The sequence below is a fragment of the Trachypithecus francoisi genome, unplaced genomic scaffold (genome assembly GCF_009764315.1).
Source record: "Trachypithecus francoisi isolate TF-2019V2 unplaced genomic scaffold, Tfra_2.0 Lachesis_group12, whole genome shotgun sequence".
NCBI classification, from domain to species: domain Eukaryota; kingdom Metazoa; phylum Chordata; class Mammalia; order Primates; family Cercopithecidae; genus Trachypithecus; species Trachypithecus francoisi.
Genome location: NW_022681457.1, coordinates 78384068 through 78405205, shown reverse-complemented (window position 1 = coordinate 78405205; position 21138 = coordinate 78384068). Strand labels below are relative to the sequence as shown.

General features: G+C 40.8%; 1 protein-coding gene across 14 annotated transcripts in view; it reads left to right on the top strand.

Moving 5' to 3' along the window:
- MAST2 (microtubule associated serine/threonine kinase 2) overlaps nt 1-21138 on the top strand; it is a 262907-nt gene that overhangs the window by 173076 nt on the left and 68693 nt on the right. For all 14 annotated transcript variants that reach the window (XM_033226564.1, XM_033226569.1, XM_033226568.1 and 11 more), the window contains one exon: nt 15551-15642. In XM_033226564.1, the coding sequence (XP_033082455.1) occupies nt 15551-15642 (92 nt within the window). The remainder of the gene's footprint in view (nt 1-15550; nt 15643-21138) is intronic.

Genomic DNA, 21138 nt, shown 5'->3' with positions numbered 1-21138 from the left:
CATAGTGAGATCTTGTGTCTGTGAAATAATAAACAAAATTCAGCCAGGTGTAGTGGTGTGCACTTATTCCCAGCTGCTCAGGAGGCTGTGGTTGTAAGATCACTTAATCCTGGGAGGTCAAGTCTATAGTAGACTGAGATTGCACCACTGCAATACAGCCTAGGTGACAGAGTGAAACCCTATCTCAAAAAGACTGTGTTTTCTGATCATGGCATGTGACAAATAAAGCAAGTGAAATAAAAAATAAAAAAAATGAGGTTAAAAGAAAAAACAATAATAAAAAGATAAAACAACAATAAAAATAACCGTGATACTGGTCTGTTGAAAGTGAAGGACCTGGTCCTTATGTAGCGTCTGTACCCATGGCTGCCTCATAGAAACTAAACTGTGTTCTAATCTTTTCTACTATGGAAATTGGGCACAGGTCAGACACCTGGGCAATTTATTGAGGAAGGAGGTAGAAAAGAAGGATTGTTACTAATACAGAGTGGGTTTCATCTGTATCAGTAACAGATTAAACTAGGTATTAAGTAACAGATTAAAGTATGTATAAGTAACACTTAAAATATGTATGTATTGGGCCAATATACATAGTGATTACGGGACATTTTGTATTTCCTCTCAACCACTAGCTGTCAAAGCAACTGGTCTAGAAATGTAACCTGTGAGTGGGCTTATAATTTGGAGCTTCCAGAGAAATCCAGAGGCCGTGGGAACTAGTACAGACAAACCAAATATACCACAACTTCCCAGACACTATGTTATTGAGGCAGTCTTTACTAGTTCCAAGGCCCATGTTTGTGGAGGGCCTCAGTAGTGAAAGTGCACTCCATTCAGAGAAAAAAGTCTGTAGTCTCATTGGCTGCTTTCCTTTGATTACCAAGAGATGTACTGCTTTAAGAATACATTATGAAACCATTATCTCCCTTTCCTTAATTCTGCAGTCTCTCCCATTCATTAATTCTCCAAATAATAAACATGTATCAGGCACTGTCCTGGGCACTGGAAATATAGGCATGCCTAGAATACCCAGAATCTGAGGCAGTGTCCAGTCTAGGGTTTTTAAATTTTTCTCCTGTCTCTTTTACCAGGTTGATTCCATTAGAACTGTGTGAATGTCAACTACAAATAATCAAAGAATTATCTTTTTACTTGATGGTAGGCAAATTTACTAAGGTGTGGTAGAAAATCCTATCCTCATCTTGAGACTGGGGGTGGAGACAAGTTGCCTGCCATGAAGGGAACTTCCTACTACATCACATAAATTATTCCAGGGGAAGAGATTGTACTGGCTTATATTTGGCCAATTTCCTCCCTCTCTTTATGTCTTTTCTTTAAAACTCTTGATTCCTTCCAGGTGTTCTTGGTCTATTAAATTCATGATATCTTGGGCTTGGCATTCCAGATTTAGACCTGTGTTTGTTTCTTTTCACTGTAAGTTGTAACTGTTGCAGGAACATGTAGCAGAGATGTTTATTTTTAGATTTGGGTGGTATAATCTGCCCGGGACTGAATCATGCTTCCTTTGCATTGCTGGTGGTCTTTTCTGCTATAATATAGTGAAAGGATTCAGGATTGTTCAGTGTAGAGATAATCTGTACCTTTTTATTTTTTGTCTGGCTCAAGATAGCTCTCTCTTTATTGTGTCCTGATACAGGGTTGATAGTCGCAATAGTAGCCAAGGTGGTCACGACTAGACTTTGGTGGGAGCATACTGTTTCCTTAGTCTGTGTCATAGCAGACCTGCTCCCCAATATTTGTGCCTATGTCAAAGTTTCGTGCCAGTCCCTAGGGTACTTATTGCTGTCCTCTCATCCCTGAAGTTAGGCCACATAAAACGCCCTTGATTTTCTGGATACTTGACTTGTAAATCATTTGAGGATGAAGCGCCACACTAAGAAAGTCCCAGGGCAAAGAAAATTCAAGTTAGATTAGGCCTTCAAAAAATGTTATTACTTTATCTTGACTTGGGGAAAGCTACGTCACATTTCTTAGCCTGCAGTTCCTTGTCCAAATAAAGGGGATAATAATAGTCCCTGCTTCACAGGGTGTGAGATACTACATGTAATGATGCTTTAAACCAGGGTTGTTACAGTTTTACAAGCCAATCTTTTGGCTTCCCTCTGCCACATAGGAAGAAGAATTGTCTTGGGCCACACACAGAATACACTAATGATAGCTGATGAGCTTAAAAAACAAAAACAAAAACAAAAAAACACCTCATAATGTTTTAAGAAAATTTCCAAATTTGTATTGAGCCACATTCAAAGCTGTCCTGGAGTGCATGTGGCTTGTGGGCTGCCGGTTGGACAAGTTAACTTTAAACCAAGCCCAGTTAGCTCTTAGTAATTGTTAGATATTATCATTGTTGTTTTAAATGCATAGCTGATTTCAGCAGAACATAAGGAAAACCCTGAGGGACCCAAATCAAAGAGAGAAAACAACACCTAATCAATGGGAGTAGAAGTGCTAGCCAGCAATCAGGCAAGAGAAAGAAATAAAGGGTACCCAAATAGAAAGAGAGGAAGTCAAACTACCCCTGTTTGCGTATGACATGATTCTATATGTAGAACACCCAGTAGTCTCAGCCCAAAAACTCCTGTCTTCCTTTCTTCCTTTCTTCCTTTTCTTTCTTTTCTTTCTTTTCTTTCTGACAGAGTCTCGCTCTGTCACCCAGGCTGGAGTGCAGTGGGATCATCTCGGCTCACTGCAAGCTCTGCCTCCCAGGTTCAGGCTGTTCTCCTGCCTCAGCCTCCCGAGTAGCTGGGACTACAGGCGCCCGCCACCATGCCCAGCTAATTTTTTGTGTTTTCAGTAGAGACGGGGTTTCACCATGTGAGCCAGGATGGTCTCCATCTCCTGACCTCGTGATCCACCCGCCTCGGCTTCCCAAAGTGCTGGGATTACAGGCATGAGCCACTGCACCCGGCCCCAAAAGCTTCTTAAGCTGATAAACAACTTCAGCAAAGTTTCAGGATACAAAATCAATCACTAGCGGAAAGCACTAACATTCCTCTCCACCAATAACAGCCAGAGTGAGAGCCAAATCAGGAAGGCAGTCCCATTTACAATTGCCACAAAAAGAATAAATACCCAGGAGTATAGCTAACCAGGGAGGTGAAAGATCTCTACAATGAGAATTGCAAAACACTGCTCAAAGAAATCAGAGAGGACACAAACAAATGAAAAAACATACCATGCTCATGGATAGGAAGAATCAATATCATTAAAATGATCATACTGCCTGAAGCAATTTATAGATTCAATGCTATTTCTATCAAACTACCAAGAATATTCTTCACAGAACTTGAAAAAACTATTTTAAAAATTATATGGAACTGGGCCGGGCGTGGTGGCTCACGCCTGTAATCTCAGCGCTTTGGGAGGCCAAGGTGGGTGGATCATGAGGTCAGGAGTTCAAGACCAGCCTGGCTAATATGGTGAAACCCCATCTCTAGTAAAAATATAAAAAATTAGCTGGGTGTGGTGGCACGTGTCTGTAGTCTCAGCTACTTGGGAGTGGAGGTTGGAGTGGGCTGAGATCATGCCACAGTGTTGGGTGACAGAGTGAGATGTCTCAAAAAAAAAAAAAAAAAGTCATATGGAACCAGAAAAGATCCCAAATAGCCCAGGCAGTCCTAAGCAAAAAGAACAAAGCTGGAGGCATCACGTTACCTGACTTCAAACTATATTACAGGGCTACAGTAATTAAAACAGCATGGTACTGGTACAAAAACAGAGACATAAACCAATAGAACAGAATAGAGAGCCTATTTTAAAAATCAGGTATTTTAAAATCGTAGGCCACACACCTACAACCATCTGATCTTTGACAAAGCTGACAAAAACAAGCAATGGGGAAAAGACTCCCTACTCAATAAGTGGTGCTGGGATAGCTGGCTAGCCATAAGCAGAAGACTGAAGCTACATAGTACCCCTCCTTTACATCATATACAAAAATTAACTCAATATGGGTTAAAGATTTAAATGTAAAACTATGAAAAACCCTGGAAGACAACCTAAGCAATACTATCCTGGACACAGGAATGGGCAAAGATTTCATGACAAAGACACCAAAAGCAATCGCAACAAAAGCAAAAATGGACAAGTGGGATCTAATTAAATTTAAGTGCTTCTGCACAACAAAAGAAACTATCAAGAGTAAACAGACAACCTACAGAATAGGAAAAAATATTTGCAAACTGCATCTGACAAAGGTCTAATATTTAGCGTCTATAAGGAACTTAAACAAATTTACAAGAGAAAAACAACCCCATTAAAAAGTGGGCAAAGAACATGAACAGATACTTTTCAAAAGAAGGCATACATGTTACCAACAAGCATATGAAAAGCTCAGTATCACCAATATCACCGAGCATTAGAGAACCGCAAATCAAAGCCACAATGAGATATCTCACACAGTCAGAATAGCTGTTGTTAAAAGTAAAAAAAAATAACAGATGCTGGCAAGGTTGTGGAGAAAAGGGAATACTTATACACTGTTGGTAGGAGTGTAATTTAGTTCAACCATTGTGGAAAGCAGTATGGTTATTCCTCAAAGAGCTAAAAGCAGAAGTACCATTTGACCCAGCAATTTCATTACTAGGTATATACCCAGAGGTATATAAATCATTCTGCCATAAAGACACATGCACACGAATGTTCATTACAGCACTATTCACATTAGCAAAGACATGGAATCAACCTAAATGATCATTAATGATAGATGGGATTTTAAAAATGTGGTACATATATGCCATGGAATATTATGCAGCCATAAAAAAAGAACAAGATCATGTCTTTTGCAAGAACATGGATGGAGCTGGAGGCTATGATCCTAAGTAAACTAACCCAGGAACAGGAAACCAAATACCTCATGTTCTTACTTGTAAGTGGGAGCTGAATGAAGATAGCTCATGAACACAAAGAAGGGAAAACAACAGACATTGAAGTCTACTTGGGGGTGGAGAGAGAGAGGAGGGAGAGGAGCAGGAAAAGTAACTATTGGGTACTAGGCTTAATACCCGGGTGATGAAACAACCTATACAACAAACCCCTGTGTACGAGTTTACCTATATATCCTTCACATGTACCCCTGAACCTAAAAAATAATAACAGTGAGAGCCAGCTTTGAAGCTTCCAAAAATGGGGTCAGGGAGGAGATGTGCTAGTCTCAATAATCTTGAGGGGAAAAAAGATGAAGTCTTGGCTTGTTGAGAGTAAGCAATTAGAATTGAGACCCCCTACATACAATTAGGACCCTCAAAAGACTTCACCCTCAGTGCGGGAATGGACTAGGAAAACCACTGGCATGTACAGATAAAAAGTACTTCCTTAATTTCATCTGGATTTTAAATAGGGCTTTTAATAAAGGAAAGACGTCTCCCTTGAACATTTCTACCTGTAAGCCTGCACTTAACTGAAATTTGGGGTTGGAGTTAATACTCTGTGTGTGGTCTAGAAGCTGGTTCTGGGCTGGTAATAACTCTGGCCCATCTGTCAGAAACAAACTTAACACTTCTATTGAGTGACATACCCTCAAATCAGGTAGCATAGGATTCTCATAAATACAGCTTCACTGAAGGTAAGTTTATAGTACAAAATTACAAACCAATCAACCAACCAAGTGAAAAATCAGTAAGTGAAAATCAATAGATAAAAGAAACAATTTGAAACTTCAGAAAGTAGCATTAGAGGATGGGCACAGAGGCTTACAGCTTTCATTTTAATACTTTGGATGACTGAGGCGAGTGGACTGCTTGAGCCCAGGAGTTCAAAACCAGCCTGGGCAACATGGCCAAACCCTGTCTCTACAAAAAATACAAATATTAGCTGAATGTGGTGGCTCATGCCTGTAATCCTACCACTTTAGGAGGCTGAGGTGGGAGGATTGCTTGAGCCTGGGAGTTCAAGACCAACCTGAACAACATAGTGAAGTCTCATCTCTACTAAAAAAAAAAATTTTTTTTTAATTAGCTGGGCGTGGTGGTGTGTGCTTGTATTCCCAGCTACTCAGAAGTCTGAGGTGAGGATTGCTTGTGTCAGGGAGGTCAAGGCTGCAGTGAACTGTGATTGTGCCATTGCACCCCAGCCTGGACGACAGAGCGAGACCCTGTCTCAAAAAGAAAAAGTAACATTAGAGATTAAGACTATAAGATGAGTATATTTAAAATGATTAAGAATATAAAAGGGCCGGGCGCGGTGGCTCAAGCCTGTAATCCCAGCACTTTGGGAGGCCGAGACGGGCGGATCACGAGGTCAGGAGATCGAGACCATCCTGGCTAACACGGTGAAACCCCATCTCTACTAAAAAGTACAAAAAAATTAGCCGGGCGAGGTGGCGGTCGCCTGTAGTCCCAGCTACTCGGGAGGCTGAGGCAGGAGAATGGCGTGAACCCGGGAGGCGGAGCTTGCAGTGAGCTGAGATCAAGCCACAGCACTCCAGCCTGGGCAGCAGTGCGAGACTCCGTCTCAAAAAAAAAAAAAAAAAAGAATATAAAAGAAGGAGGCTAGATGTGATGGCTCACGCCTGTAATCCCAGCAATTTGGGAGGACAAGACAAGTGGATCACTTGAGCCCAGGAGTTCAAGACCATCCCAGACAATGTGGTAAAACCCTGTCTCTACAAAAAATACAAAACTTAGTCAGGCATGGTAGCATGGGCCTGTGGCCCCAGCTACCCAGGAGGCTGAGGTGGGAGGATCACCTGAACCCAGGAAGTTGAGGCAACAGTGAGTGGAGATTGAGCCACTGCACTCCAGCCTGGGCGACAGAGTGAGACTCTGTCTCAAAACAAACAAAAAAGAATATAAAAGAAGGAAACAAAAACAAGAGAAAAAAAGACCAAATGTATTTGGACAAAAAGCTAATTAGAATTCAAATAATAAAATACATATATTGTGTTGCTGAAATTGAAAATGCAGCAGTCGTGTTAAATAATAGAGCTGTGGACAAAGTAAAATTTTTATCTAGAGTGCAAGACAGAAATGGGAAGATACAAACTATAAATGAAAGCTAAGAAACACAGAAGATATGATCAGATGGTCCAACAGAATATGGAGAAATGGGAAGAGGCAGTATTCATAGAGATAATGAATGAGACCTTCCAGAACTGATTAGAAACAAATAACATCTTGAAGCATGGTGAGTCCCCACTATAATAAATAAAAATAAATCCCCATCTAGATACATTGCAGTACTGCAGAACCATGAAAACAAAGAGAATATCTTAAAAGAACCTTCAAGAATTCACTAAACTAAAAGAGCTCAGCAAGAAAGTTCACTCAAGAAAATTGAAAATATATGTTCATGCAAAAACTTGTACACAAATGTTCACAGCAGCAGCATCTGTGATAACCAGAAAGTAGTAACAACCCAAATACCTTGTCATTTTATGAAAGGATTAACAGTTGTGGCATGGAGAATTTATGCATGCCACAACATGCACGAATCTTGAAAACATGCTGAGTAAAAGAAGCCAGACACCAAAGACTACATAGTGTATGATTCAGTTTCTGTGAAATGTCCAGAATACGTAGAGTCCATAGAGACAGTGAATCCATAGAGACAGTACATTGGTGGTTGGTTGTGGGGAGAATGGGATGGAGAGTGACTGCTAATGGGTTCAAGGTTTCTTTTTGGCAGTGAAAATATTCTGGAATTAGATAGTGGCAGTGCTTGCACAGCCTTGTGAATATACTAAAAATGAATGAGTTGTACATTTTAAAAGGGTGAATTTTATATTGTTTGAAATATATCTAAAAAAAAAAGTTAATGGTTAAAGCAACCAGACAGAAAAAGAAAAATTAAGTACAAAGAAACAGCACTTATGCTAAGAGCAAGCTTTTCAACAGCAATAACAGGAGCCATAAGACTACAGAATAATGTTTTTAAAGTATTGAGAAAAAAGTTACTCTGAACAAGACACTAGAATTATCTATACTTGCTAAATTAGCAGTTGGAAGTGAGTGACCAAAATAAAGACATTTTCAGACCATCAAAAACCCAGAGAACAAAATCTATAGAGAAGATTTATTACTATCAGATCCTCTCTGAAATAATTACTACAGGATATATTTCAGAAACAAGAAATACATGAATGCAAGAGGGAATGTTAAGCAGTGAAATTGGAAAATATATGAGTAAATCTCAGCAAGCAATTATTGTATGAAATAATAATTATTAATTTGGCAATGTAAAAGTAAGATAGACCTGAATAATAGACTGCAATAATAGGTAAGTTGGAAGGGAGTGGGAGGATTGGAGTTAAAAGCCATCTAGGATCTTTTAATTTTGTTCAGAAAGAGGATTGAGGTGCTGGTTAACTTTAGACTTTGTTGAGACAAGAACACCTATTAAACCTTGAATAGTAATAACTACTTTAGCACAGAGAAAGACAAAACAATATGTAATTTCTAAACCAATAGAGCAGAGGTGTAAAAAAAAAAAAAAAAAAAAAAAAGATTAATTCAAGGAGAGTTGCCATCAGACTTGGAGGAAAACTTTACCTTAGAGCAAAGACTTTTTTCCTAGTTCCTCTGGTGCCTGCTGCCCTTGTGGGGAATTCTGACCACCTGCTTCTGTGGAAATACATTCATTTGTTCCATAAACACTTGTCAAAAACCTCCTATGCCCTGTGTACTATTTCTAGGTATTTGGGATACCTCTTAGAGCTCACTCTAGAGAAGAAGAAACAGACAATAAACATAGTTTATGTAGTATGTTAGAAGGTGACAAATGCTATTGGGAAAAAAAGTAGAGCAAAGAGGATTCGGGAAAACAGAAAATTGGGAAGGTGACATTAGAATAAGGCCTTGAAGGAGTGAGGGATTTTTGCCATTGTGTAGTTGAAGGCAGGAAATTGCAAGTAAAGGAAACAGCTAACACTGGTCCTAGTAGCTAGAAGTGCCTATGCAAAATTAGCAGCCTGTGGAAGGTTTTGAGCAGAGGAATGAAATAATCAGATGTGTGCTTTAAAAGAATAACTGTGGGCCGGTCGCGGTGGCTCACGTCTATAATCCCAGCACTTTGGGAGGCCGAGGCGGGCGGATCACAAGGTCAGGAGATCGAGACCACGGTGAAACCCTGTCTCTACTAAAAAAAAAAAAAATACAAAAAGGCGGGCGCGGTGGCTCAACCCTGTAATCCCAGCACTTTGGGAGGCCGAGATGGGCGGATCACAAGGTCAGAAGATCGAGACCATCCTGGCGAACATGGTGAAACCCCGTCTCTACTAAAAAATACAACAAACGAGCCGGGCGAGGTGGCGGGCGCCTGTAGTCCCAGCTACTCGGGAGGCTGAGGCAGGAGAATAGCGTAAACCTGGGAGGCGGAGCTTGCAGTGAGCTGAGATCCGGCCACTGCACTCCAGCCTGGGTGACAGAGCGAGACTCCGTCTCAAACAAACAAAAAATTAGCCGGGCGCCATGGCGGGCGCCTGTAGTCCCAGCTACTCGGGAGGCTGAGGCAGGAGAATGGCGGGAACCTGGGAGGCGGAGCTTGCAGTGAGCCGAGATCGCGCCACTGCACTCCAGCCAGGGGGACAGAGCGAGACTCCTTCTCAAAAAAAAAAAAAAAAAAGAATAACTGTGGCTTGCTCATATTAAAAACAGATTAGGATAGAAGACAAGAGTCAACCAGAGAGACTAGTTAGGAGGATATTGAAATAATCCAGGTAAGCAATAAATAATGTATCAATAATAATAATATAATGGATAAGTAATAATATCTCCCTTTATTGGGGAGAGAATATGTAATTTTCTCCCACTCTCACTTCCCCATCTTAACCAGGGCATCTTGGTTTTTACTCTGAAATATTATAGCATCTGGAAGTGCTTGACTGTAACCAGCTCCACATTCTTATTTATGTTGTTTACACTTATTGAAACAGAAGTGATCTTTTCCTCATTCTAAATTCTAAAAGGTGCCTGCCAAGTACTATCTGTCATGGAGTGCTCAAGTCTAGGAGCAGCTAGACCTCTCGGATTTGGAGACTGGAGAGGCCTAAGGGATCTGCAGCCAGGCATCCTATTCCACACCCTTTGTTGCTTCACACTGGGAAGTAGGCTTCCTAAGTAAATTTACAGCAGCTCTTGCAGGGGTCAGATCTTCCAAGTGCCTGCTAGTTGCTGGAGGGAGGGTTTTTTGGAGGCTAGAAACGAGCTACTACTCTCCAAATATGGTTACAATTCAACATTGTCGCAGAGAATGCACGATGTGCCTTAGCTCTTGTTCTCACTGTTAAGTGAGATGACCATGGTGAGGCATGTAAGAAAATGAAATGCCAAGTCTCACTTCGAGTAGCCAAGTGACTGGGATGGTTTAACACCAGTCTTTGCATGAGGTAGCTCAGGGGGCTTCCAGGCTACCACCCGTCAGCTGAGAGTTAGTGTACCTGACTCTGCAAATATCCAGTATTTCGTCTTACTGGAATGAAAGAAGTAAGACTTGTCCTTTATCTTCTTAGGATCCTGGGGAAATGGCCAGAGCCTGTTGAAGTGGAAAAATTAGCCAGTTCCTTGTTGTAGATCTCAGCTGAGTCATGGTATCTGTAGCAGAGTGTCTGACCTTTTTTTCCCCCTGGCAGCTGTTAAAGATTTGCCAAGTGAGATTATGTGTACCTTTATAAAAAGGCATGTGGCCTGGAAATATGATCTTTAGTGTTTTGGCTTTTATTTTAAATTTTAAATAAGGTTAAGGCAAATGAAGCTGGAATTATCTGTCCCTGAAGTTTCAAGAAATTTTCACTTTCAGACACAAGGATTTAGATATAATAGTTTGATTTACCTTTCATAGACCAGTTATATGTGTATCTTCTTTATTTTAATCCTTGTAACAAATCATACGCATCCATTCATTTAACAAATATTTATTGAGAGCCTACTGTGTGCCAGGCAGCGTTCTAGGTATTGAGGAGTGCACCAAATAAACATACAAAACAAAAAGCATGCAAAAGCCCCTGCCCTCATACAGTTTTAATTTCTGATGAGAATAGAGACAACACAATGAATGTGCAAAATATATACAATCATATATATATTGGGGATTAGTTCCAGGACCCACATGGATACCAAAATCTGCAGATGCCCAAGTCTCATATAAAAGAGCATACATAATATTCACATATAAGCTACACATATCTTCCTTTATACTTTAAATCATCTCTAGATTATCTAATACAAAGCAAATCTATGCAAATAGCTGTTATACTGTATTTTTAAAATTTATATTATTTTAAAAGTTTTAAAAAATATCTTCCACCCATAGTTGGTTGAATCCATGGATGTGGATTCAGAGTGCTGACTGTAGTGTGTTAGATGATGATAAGTATTAGGAGAAAAATATATCAAGAAAGGGGGATAGGGAGTTTGGGAGGGATTGCAATTTTAAATAGTGATCGGGGAAAATTCACCCAGAAGATTGTACTTGAGCAAAGACCTGAAGGAGGAGGGGAGCAAGCCTTGAGGCAATCTGGGAGAAACAGGCAAAGGAAATCCCAATTGTAAAGGCCCTGAGATGGGTGTCATGCTTGGCAGTTTCTAAGGAAGGTGAGGAGGCCGGTGTGGCTGGAGAGTGATCAGGAGGGAGAGAGGTCATGGAGAATCCAGACCATATAATGCCTTATAGGCCATCATCTGAACTGACTTTTTATCTCAGTGTGACAAGGAGAATTTTAAATGGAAGAGGGACATGATGTTGCTTAAATTTTAAAATTTTTGTGTAGTTTTATTGAGATATGGTTGGAATATAATAGATTGTGTGACTGTGATAATGAACATGAAGATAATGAACAGATCTGTAAGTCTCAGAAGTTTCTTCGTGACTATCTATAATCCATTCCTTGCTTCTCATTGGGCGACTACTAATCTGCAGTCTGTCACTATAGATTAGTTAGCATTTTCTAAAATTTTATATAAATGGAATTGGATCAACTAAACAATTTGTCCTTGTGAGTCCCACTAGTGAATTTTTTTTTTTTTTTTTTGTGAGGCAAAGTCTGGCTCTGTCCCCCAGGCTGGAGTGCAGTGGTATGATCTCAGCTTATTGCAAGCTCTGCCTCCTGGGTTCACACCATTCTCCTGCCTCAGCCTCCCAAGTAGCTGGGACTACAGACACCCGCCACCATGCCCGGCTAATTTATTTATTTATTGTGGTATTTTTAGTAGTCAGGGTTTCACTGTGTTAGCCAGGATGGTCTCAATCTCCTGACCTCGTGGTCTGCCCTCCTCGGCCTCCCAAAGTGCTGGGATTACAGCGTGAGCCACCATGCCCCACCATCCACCAGTGAAATCTCTTAATTGTGGTGGGTCAAATTCAAATTTTATTTTTTTGGTGGTTCTACTTTTGAGAAAATTTTTATTTCACCTCTCCCAATGGATAGATGTTTATTTCAAGATACATTGCAACCTATTGTCAACACTTCAAACCTGCCAGTCATTGATTTCTTGAAGGAGTGTAATTTGTTATCTGTGCCTCCTAAATGTTCCTCGTATCACCAGCCCTTATTGTGGGTGATACAATGCCAGTACAAAGACAGCTATTCATGGAAATTTGTTCACTGCAGTTGCCAATCAGCATGAGTCTCTCTTTGAAAGGAATATTTTTTCACAAAATCAGCATTTCCCTGAATAAGTGGCTTCATCTTCCCTTGTTATGGTCTATGGAAGTCACAGTGAGAGCAACTACTGCTATTACTGGAATTTCAGTCCATACTATGGTCAGTGTCCACAATGTCTGTCACAAAGTGTGCAAGCATTACTTTGAACTACATCCGATACATCTTAGTGGTTTAGGTTGATTACTTGCAAATCAGTGAGTCCTGTTTTAGCCACGAAATCAAGTGTCACTATAGCCATGCTCTGGAGAGAGAAATAATGGGCTTTTTTTGGTATGGTGGATATACCCATCAGCCAGTTACTAGTTATTTGGAAATTGTTGGTGACTCTTTTACCCAAACCTTGCCACCTATTTTGCAATGCCTAGTTGAGCACAGTTCATATCACCTCTTGGCATACATACCCAAAACATCTAGTGCTGTTGAAATAAATGCAAAGCAAAGTGCAAGCCCATGAGAGGAATTTGTCACAGTGTGTTGGACTTGTATTTGGTCGAAGTTATGTGGTGTGATTGACTTGGAAATAGTGTTTTCAGTTCCTTTTAGTGCATGTGTCAGAACAATTTCCTGTTAAGTAACATTATGTTTGACTTATGTTTTTAGTATATTTTAGTATAACTATCCAGGGACAAATTTTTTGATTGAATACATCTGAGAGGCAAATTGTTCAACTCATCCGTGAAATCATACAACGTACTCTTTTTTGTTTGGCATCTTGCTTTCAGCATAATTATTTGTGAGATTCACCCATTGTGTGAATCAATTGTTCATTCCTTGTTATTGCTGAGTAGAATTCCATTATATGGATATACTGTGATTTGTTTGTTGCTCATCTGTTGGTGCATATTTTAGGTGGTTTGTAGTTTCGGGTTTTCACAGATAATTAAAAGCATATAATTGGGTCCTGCTGTTTCATCCAGTCTGACAATCTCTGCCTTAATTGACTATGTACTTAGAACATTTATATTTAATATGATTATTGGTATTATTGGGTTTAAATCTGTTATTTGTTTTCTAATTGGCCCAACTGTACTTGTTCTTTCTTCTTTTTCTGGCACAATCATTGGCTCATTGCAGCCTTGACCCCCTGGAGTCAAGCAGTCCTCCTGCCTCAGTCACCCAAGTAGCTAGGACTATGGGCACGTGCCAACATGCCCAGCTAATTTTTTTAATTTTTATTTTCTGTACAGATTTGAGGAAGGAAAGGGGGCATTGGAGGTTTAAGGAGAAAATGTGAATTAGTTGTCTTGGAGAGTGAGCAAGCACATTAGTCTGGTAAATGTGCTAAGATTGTCGGGTAGTAATGAGGCCCCACTTGATGTTCGTCACTGTAAATATAAAGATACATCAGCCAGCATGATTCTGGGTTTTTCTTCAGTCACTCTAAGTTCCCAGGTGCAGTTGCAAAATAGATGGAAAGCTTGGTTGTAAAGGGTTGGGATTTCACCAGGACTTTGGTGTCCTTGAGAGGTAGCAACGTTTCACTTGGAGCTAGAATTTAAAGCAGACACTCAGGAGAAATTGGGGATATAGGCAGTTTGCTGATGACATACTGAGTTCGAGGAGGCAAAGTATAAGCTTTTCTCAAAGGTACAGAGTAGTGGGAGACTGTCAGGTTAAGAGAGTGGGAGGCTTGGCATTCCATGGTGACTGAGGTAGTTAGGGGTATGGGCATGATTGGATTCCTCCTGATGGCTTCTTAGGGGAAAATGGTTATTTCTAATGACAATCTCTTTCTTGAGATTGATCTCATTCCTTCTATTAGCCTTACAGAGTCTGACTGTGGCCTTCCCCATAGCTTCTATAACCTACTTCTTTTTCTGTCATTCTTCTCTCCTGTCATCCGCTCTTGACTTCTTTGCTAGTTCTTGAACATCCCAAATTTGTTCTTGTCTCAGTGCCTTTACCTTTACTTTTCTCTCTGCCTCTCAGCTCTACTTTTGTCTGAGTCCTTCATATCATTCAGTTCTCTCATCAGATGTCACTTCCCTAGTTAGCACTCCCACACCAGTCTCTGATTTCCTTTCTCCTTTTCTCCCTCTCCCTCCCTCCTTGTTTTCCTCTCTCTCTCTCTTTCTCTTCCTCTCTCTCCCTCTCTCCCCTCCCTGTTTCTCACTCTTTTGTTCTTTCTTCCTCTTCCTTTTCCCACAGCACTGTTCACTCCAGTTATGAAGATAGAGACTGTTCTTTTGTTCCTTAGTGCTTCCCTCCTAAAACACTGCCTAGTGTACAGTAGGTGTTCAATAAATATTTGGATGAATATAAATGGAAAACTTCCCTAATGCCTTCAAAAGATAGGCTGACTTTAAAATAAATTGATACAGACTTTTCAGTAATAGATGTTGCGTGAAATGGCTTTTCATTACCATCTGGTTTTCTCTAACCAGAAGAAAAAGCTTTAGGCATTAACATGTCATGGAAAGCCAGTATTATAGAAGAAACCCAGGCCTGTTCTGACATTTATTCTGAAATGAGAATATTACTTAATTCATGGACTAAGCAGTTCTAAAAATAATTTCATAGATTAAGTTAATAGTTTTGGGGGGGTTCTTAGAGAATCTGAGAATACTTTGACTTGTGCTTTTTATTTTGTAAATCAATTTGCAGCAGTCATCCTTCATTAGATACTGTTTAAAACATGGTTGTTGCCCGTAGGGAGCTCCTTATGTTTGCTTGGGAAGCCAGACTAAACATTGGAAAAGCACAGTGGCAATACAAGATGAAAGTCAAGGCAGTGACAAAAGTTATTCCAAGGTGGAACACAGTGCTTTGTGGAATCTAACTGGTGCCGAGTGTAATTGCTGACCCAGTTCAGTTTAAAGAACTATACTGTGCAGCCCGTGAAATAGTGTCACTCTTTTGTTCCTTAAAAGCCACTCAAGGTCTCTGAGCCCATGGTGTGGCCCTATTATAACTCACATTTTGTTTTCATTGCAGTTGTCGGACAAGTAACCGCAAGAGCTTGATTGTGACCTCTAGCACATCACCTACACTACCACGGCCACACTCACCACTCCATGGCCACACAGGTGAGTGCTTGAAGGTTAAGAAAGGTTGAATGAAAGAGTGGCCACAGATGCCCAGTTTCTTTCCTACTTCTCATGTTGTGCAGTTCAGTACATTACATTGTCACTGTACTTGGTTGACTGAAGCATACAGAGCTCATGGGCTTGCTTTCTGTATGAGAATGAGTTAACCTGCTTTTGACTCCTGTTTCTTACCTTGTTCTCTCAACATTCCTTTTAGTCTTGTACATATCTTGGGGCCAGGTATGTGTCCTGGGTTTATGGCCTCTGTTTTGGTATGTTCTGGTATGTTATGGCTCCATTCATCTTGGGCCGTTTGATGAGGAGTCCAGGAATATTTCGTACTACGGTGCCTGAGGATTAGGGCTCACAGAGAGGGTTTTTGTCTAATGGTACTCCTGTTAACCTTCCTGCTCTTAGATTAGGAGATAACAAAAGCAAGAAGAATATGTGTTTGTTTGTTTGTTTTTAAATAGAAATGAGGTCTCTCTCTGTTGTCCAGGCTGATCTTGAAATCCTAGGCTCCCACCTCGACCTCCAAAGTACTGGGAGTATAGGTGTGAGCCACCGCACCCGGGTTGGAGCATTTGTTTCATAACAATACTGATATTACATATTGGAATTAAAGCAAATGACCTCATGGATTCAGGCTGCTCTATCCCTGGAATATTGGCTCTTCCCAACAGTGTAAGGACTGACTTACGTGACTCTGAAGAATATATAAAAATTATGAGGCAACCAGGCACAGTGGTTCCCGCCTGTAATCCCAGCACTTTGGGAGGCTGAGATGGGCCAATTGCTTGAGCTTAGGAGTTTGAGACCAGCCTGGGCAGCATGGCAAAACCCCATCTTTACAAAAAATACACAACTTAGCCGGGCATGGTGGTGTATGTGTGTAGTTCCAGCTACTTGGGAGGCTGAGGTGGGTGGATCGCCTGATCACCTGAGCCCATGGAGGTTGAAATCATATCACTGCACTCCAGCCTGGGCAGCAACAGAATGAGACCCTATCTCAAAAAGAAAAAAAAGGCCGGGCGCGGTGGCTCAAGCCTGTAATCCCAGCACTTTGGGAGGCCGAGATGGGCGGATCACGAGGTCAAGAGATCGAGACCATCCTGGCTAACATGGTGAAACCCTGTCTCTACTAAAAAATACAAAAAAAAAAAACCAGCCGGGCGAGGTGGCGGGCGCCTGCAGTCCCAGCTACTCGGGAGGCTGAGGCAGGAGAATGGTGTAAACCCGGGAGGCGGAGCTTATAGTGAGCTGAGATCCAGCCACTGCACTCCAGCCTGGGCAACAGAGCGAGACTCCGTCCAAAAAATAAAAAATAGAAGGCTTGCATTGATTCTGGCACTCTGTCCTTCCCAGGAGAGGGGCAGAAGAAAGACCTCATCAGAGTCAACCATGTGCTTCTGTGTAGAAGGTATATTCTGGCATCCCAGGGGAACCAGACCAAGGGACTCAGCTTTGCTGAAAGGGCTGCTACACTTCTGTGCAGTTCATTGCTACACTATTTATAATGGAAGTTCTAAACCTACAGTTAGTGGAAATTGATAGGCTTAGAACTGTTCAGAGCTTGCTGGCTGGTCATAGAAAGTCATAGTCACTGTTGTCCTAAGCCTGGACTTTGTCTGCCTTCGGGCATTAAAGCAGGATATCAAAGCAGTGAAACGAGTCAGCATCAAGCTGAGTAAGATGAGTTTATTCTCCATGGATTTGTTTCCTTGCTCACAGTTTACTGTCTTTGGAGGGAGAAAGTGAGGGTACATGTGGAGTATTTGAGGGCCCTGAGAGTCTGGTGATTCTGAAACTCAACTTTGTCCTTGGGAGAAGGATCTCACCTTCTTTGGCTCAGATTCTCTTAGCCTAGAAGCCAGCCTTTTAGTGTGATGATGGCCCTTTTCCAAGAATCAGTAAATTTCTCAATCACTAGCTGTCACTTTAGAAGATACCACCAAGAGAACAGGGATCCCAGGGAATTGGAGACATACTTGACCTTTAAAGCAAAGCTCTCATTGTGCTTAGGTGCTTTCCTTGAAAAAAAAATTGACTGAGATTAACTGGATTAGCTCAAATAGCACATCCTAGATTTTTAGAGGAACTCAGCGTACATCTGTCTGACCTGACCTTTTTATCATATAGAAATAAATTTAACATGTCTAGACCTTGTATGTAGTTGCACAACTGTAATGTGAGTACTGAGCACTAGTTACTACTGGCTGCTCTTCTCTGAGATGATTATCTCTCTATTTAGATGCCCCACAGTTAGCATTTAGAACTAAATCTTCCCTACTCAAGTGGCTTTGATTGAGAACACCACCTGGCCTTTTCAGCCTGCCTGGATCTGTAGACTCCAGCTTTGAGTTAATGTGTGTAACATGCTTAGTACTTTACAAATGTTAGCATCTGTATTATCTCTTAGCAAATCACTGCAGAAAATCTAGGGGGCAAGAATGGACATAAAAGCCCAATTTGTGACTGTAGGCTATACTTACCCAGCTGTTGAGACAGGCAGCACTGATTGTTCCACGCATATCCCACTTGACATTAGATTGTATCCTCAAATCTTATACATCCTGAAATTTACATCCACAGGATATGCCATGACCCTTTACTATCACTTTTAAGTTTTGAATCTGTTGAATAGTATGAGGCCTGTTAATTTGAAAGTAGGTTCATTTATTCCATACAGTTCAATTCAGTATTAAATATCTACTACATAAGTAGGTTATAGCGTCAGTAATGTCAGTTCAGTAGGTACATACCAAGCCACTCTGGACATGGAAACTTCCTACTTTTTTTTTTTTAATTAATAAACTTTATTTCTTAGAGTAGTTGTAGGTTCACAGCAAAATTGAGGAAGATACTGAGATAAACCATATACCCTCTGCCCTCACCTATATATAGGCTCCCCATTATCACGTCCCTAGCAGAGTGCTGCATTTGTTACAGTTGATGAGCCTGCACTGACACATCACCCAGGCACTACTAGTTTACATTAAGATTCACTGTTAGTGCTATACATTTTGTGTGTTTGGGCAACATTATCATGATACCTATTTACCATTATAGTATCATACAGAGTCTTTTCATTGTCTAAAAGTTATCTGTGCTCTGCCTATTTATTTCTTTCTCCCCTTAACTCCTGGCATCCAGTAATCTTTTTACTGTCTCCACAGTTTTGCCTTTTCCAGAATGTCATATAGTTGGAATCATATAGTAGCCTTTTCAGATTGGCTTCTTTTACTTAGTAATGCATACTCAGGTTTCCTCCATGTCTTTTCATGGCTTGATAGCTCATTTCTTTCTAGCACTGAATAATATCCTGTTGTCTGGTTATACCACAGTTTATTTTTATCCACTCACCTACTGAAGGACATCTTGGTTACTTCTAAGTTTTGGCAATTGTGAAAAAGCTGCTATAAACATCTGCATATAGGTTTTTGGGTAGACATTAATTTTGAACTTATTTGGGTAAATAAGGAGCACAATTGCTATATTGAATGGTAACAGTATATTTGATTTTGTAAAAAACAAAAATTCTTCAAGTTGGGCGTGGTGGCTCACACCTGTAATCCCACACTTTGGGAGGCCAAGGCGGGCAGATCACTTAAAGTCGAGAGTTCGAGACAAGCCCGGCCATCATGGTGAAACGTTGTCTCTACTAAAAATACAAAATTAGCCAGACATGGTGGTGTGCATCTGTAATCCCAGGTACTTGGGAGGCTGAGGCAGGAGAATCACTTGAACCTAGGAGGCGGAGGTTGCGTGCCAGTATTGTGCCACTGCACTCCAGCCTGGGTAGAAGAGTGAGACTGTCTCATAAAAAGGAAAACTCCCAAACTGTCTTCCAAAGGGATGGTACTGTTTTACATTCCCACCAGCAGTAAGTGAATAGCTCCTGTTGTGTCATATCCTTGCCAGCATTTGGTGGTGTCAGTGTGTGGATTTGGGTCTTCTTTTTTTTTTTTTTTTTAAAGGCAGTCTCTCACGCTGTCATTCAGGCTGGAGTATGGTGGCACAGTCACGGCTCGATACAGCCTTGAGCCCTCAGGCTTCCAGATTTTGGCCATTCTAATCTATGTGTAGTGGTATCTCATTTAATTTTCAATTCCTGGTGGAGCACGATGGCTTACACTTATAATCCCAGCACTTTGGGGAGGCCTAGGCAGGCTTTGCTCTTTTTTTTGTTTTTTGAGAGAGAGTCTAGCTCTGTCACCCAGGCTGGAGTGCAGTGGTGCAATCTCAGGTCACTGCAACCTCCACCTCCCGGGTTCAAGTGATTCTCCTGCGTCATCCTCCCAAGTAGCTGGGACTACAGGCGTGTGCCACCACGCCCAGCTGATTCTTTATTTTTAGTCAAGATGACGTTTCATGTTGGCCAGGCTGGTCTTGAACTCCTGACCTCAAGTGATCTGCCCGCCTCAGCCTCCCAAAGTGCTGGGATTACAGGCATGAGTCACTGCACCTGGCCTTGCATATAACTTTTGACTGCCCAGAAACTTAACTGCTAATAGCCTTCTGTTGACAGAAGCCTTACTGATAACATAGTTAACAAGTAATTTGTATGTTTTGTGTATTATATACGATACTCTTATAACAAAATAAGCTAGAGAAAAGAAAATGTTATTAAGAAAATCACTGGAAGAGAAAATATACTTATTATTCATTAATTGGAAGTGGATCATCATAAAGGTCTTCGTCCTCATCATCTTCACATTGAGTAGGCTGAGGACGATTAAGGATTAGTCTTGTTATCTCAGGAGTGGCAGAGGCAGAAGAGGTGGAGGAGGTGGAAACGGATGCAGGAGGGGCAGGCACATTCTGTAACTTTTACAGAAAAAATTTGTGTATCAGTGAACCCGTATGGTTCAAACCTGTGTTGTTCAAAGGTCCACTGTAATCCAAATCAACCTTCAAATACCACTATACCACTTTGCCTTATGACAGCAAAATATACCTTAATCCTCTCTTCAGTACCTTGTAATTTTGCTGTCATTCATTTTCACATATATAAGCACATGTGTGTGTATAATGTATGTAAAAGCATACCTAATCACATACATTGTTGCTGTTACAGGTTAAGCACCCCTAGTCCAAAAATCCGAAATCCAAAATGCAAAACTTTTTAAGCACCAACATGAACCTCTCAGGAAATGCTTGTTGGAGTCTTTTAGATTTTGGGCTTTCAGATTTGGGATATTCACTGGTTGGTATAATGCAAATATTTCAAAATCAGGAAAAAATTTGAAATTTAAAACACTTCTGGTCTGATAAGGGATACTTATCCTATATTATGTTGAACAGATTTATCTATTAGACAAATTAAGAATAAGAAAAACAAGTTTTTAGTTTACCTTCACTTCTCCAGTGTGCTTGCTTGTTTCATATAGAGTTCAGTTTCTCCCCTATATAATTTTCTCTCTGAACAACTTCTTTTAACATTTCTTGCAAGGCAGATCTACTGCTATGAAATCCCCCATTTTTTGTTAGGGAAAA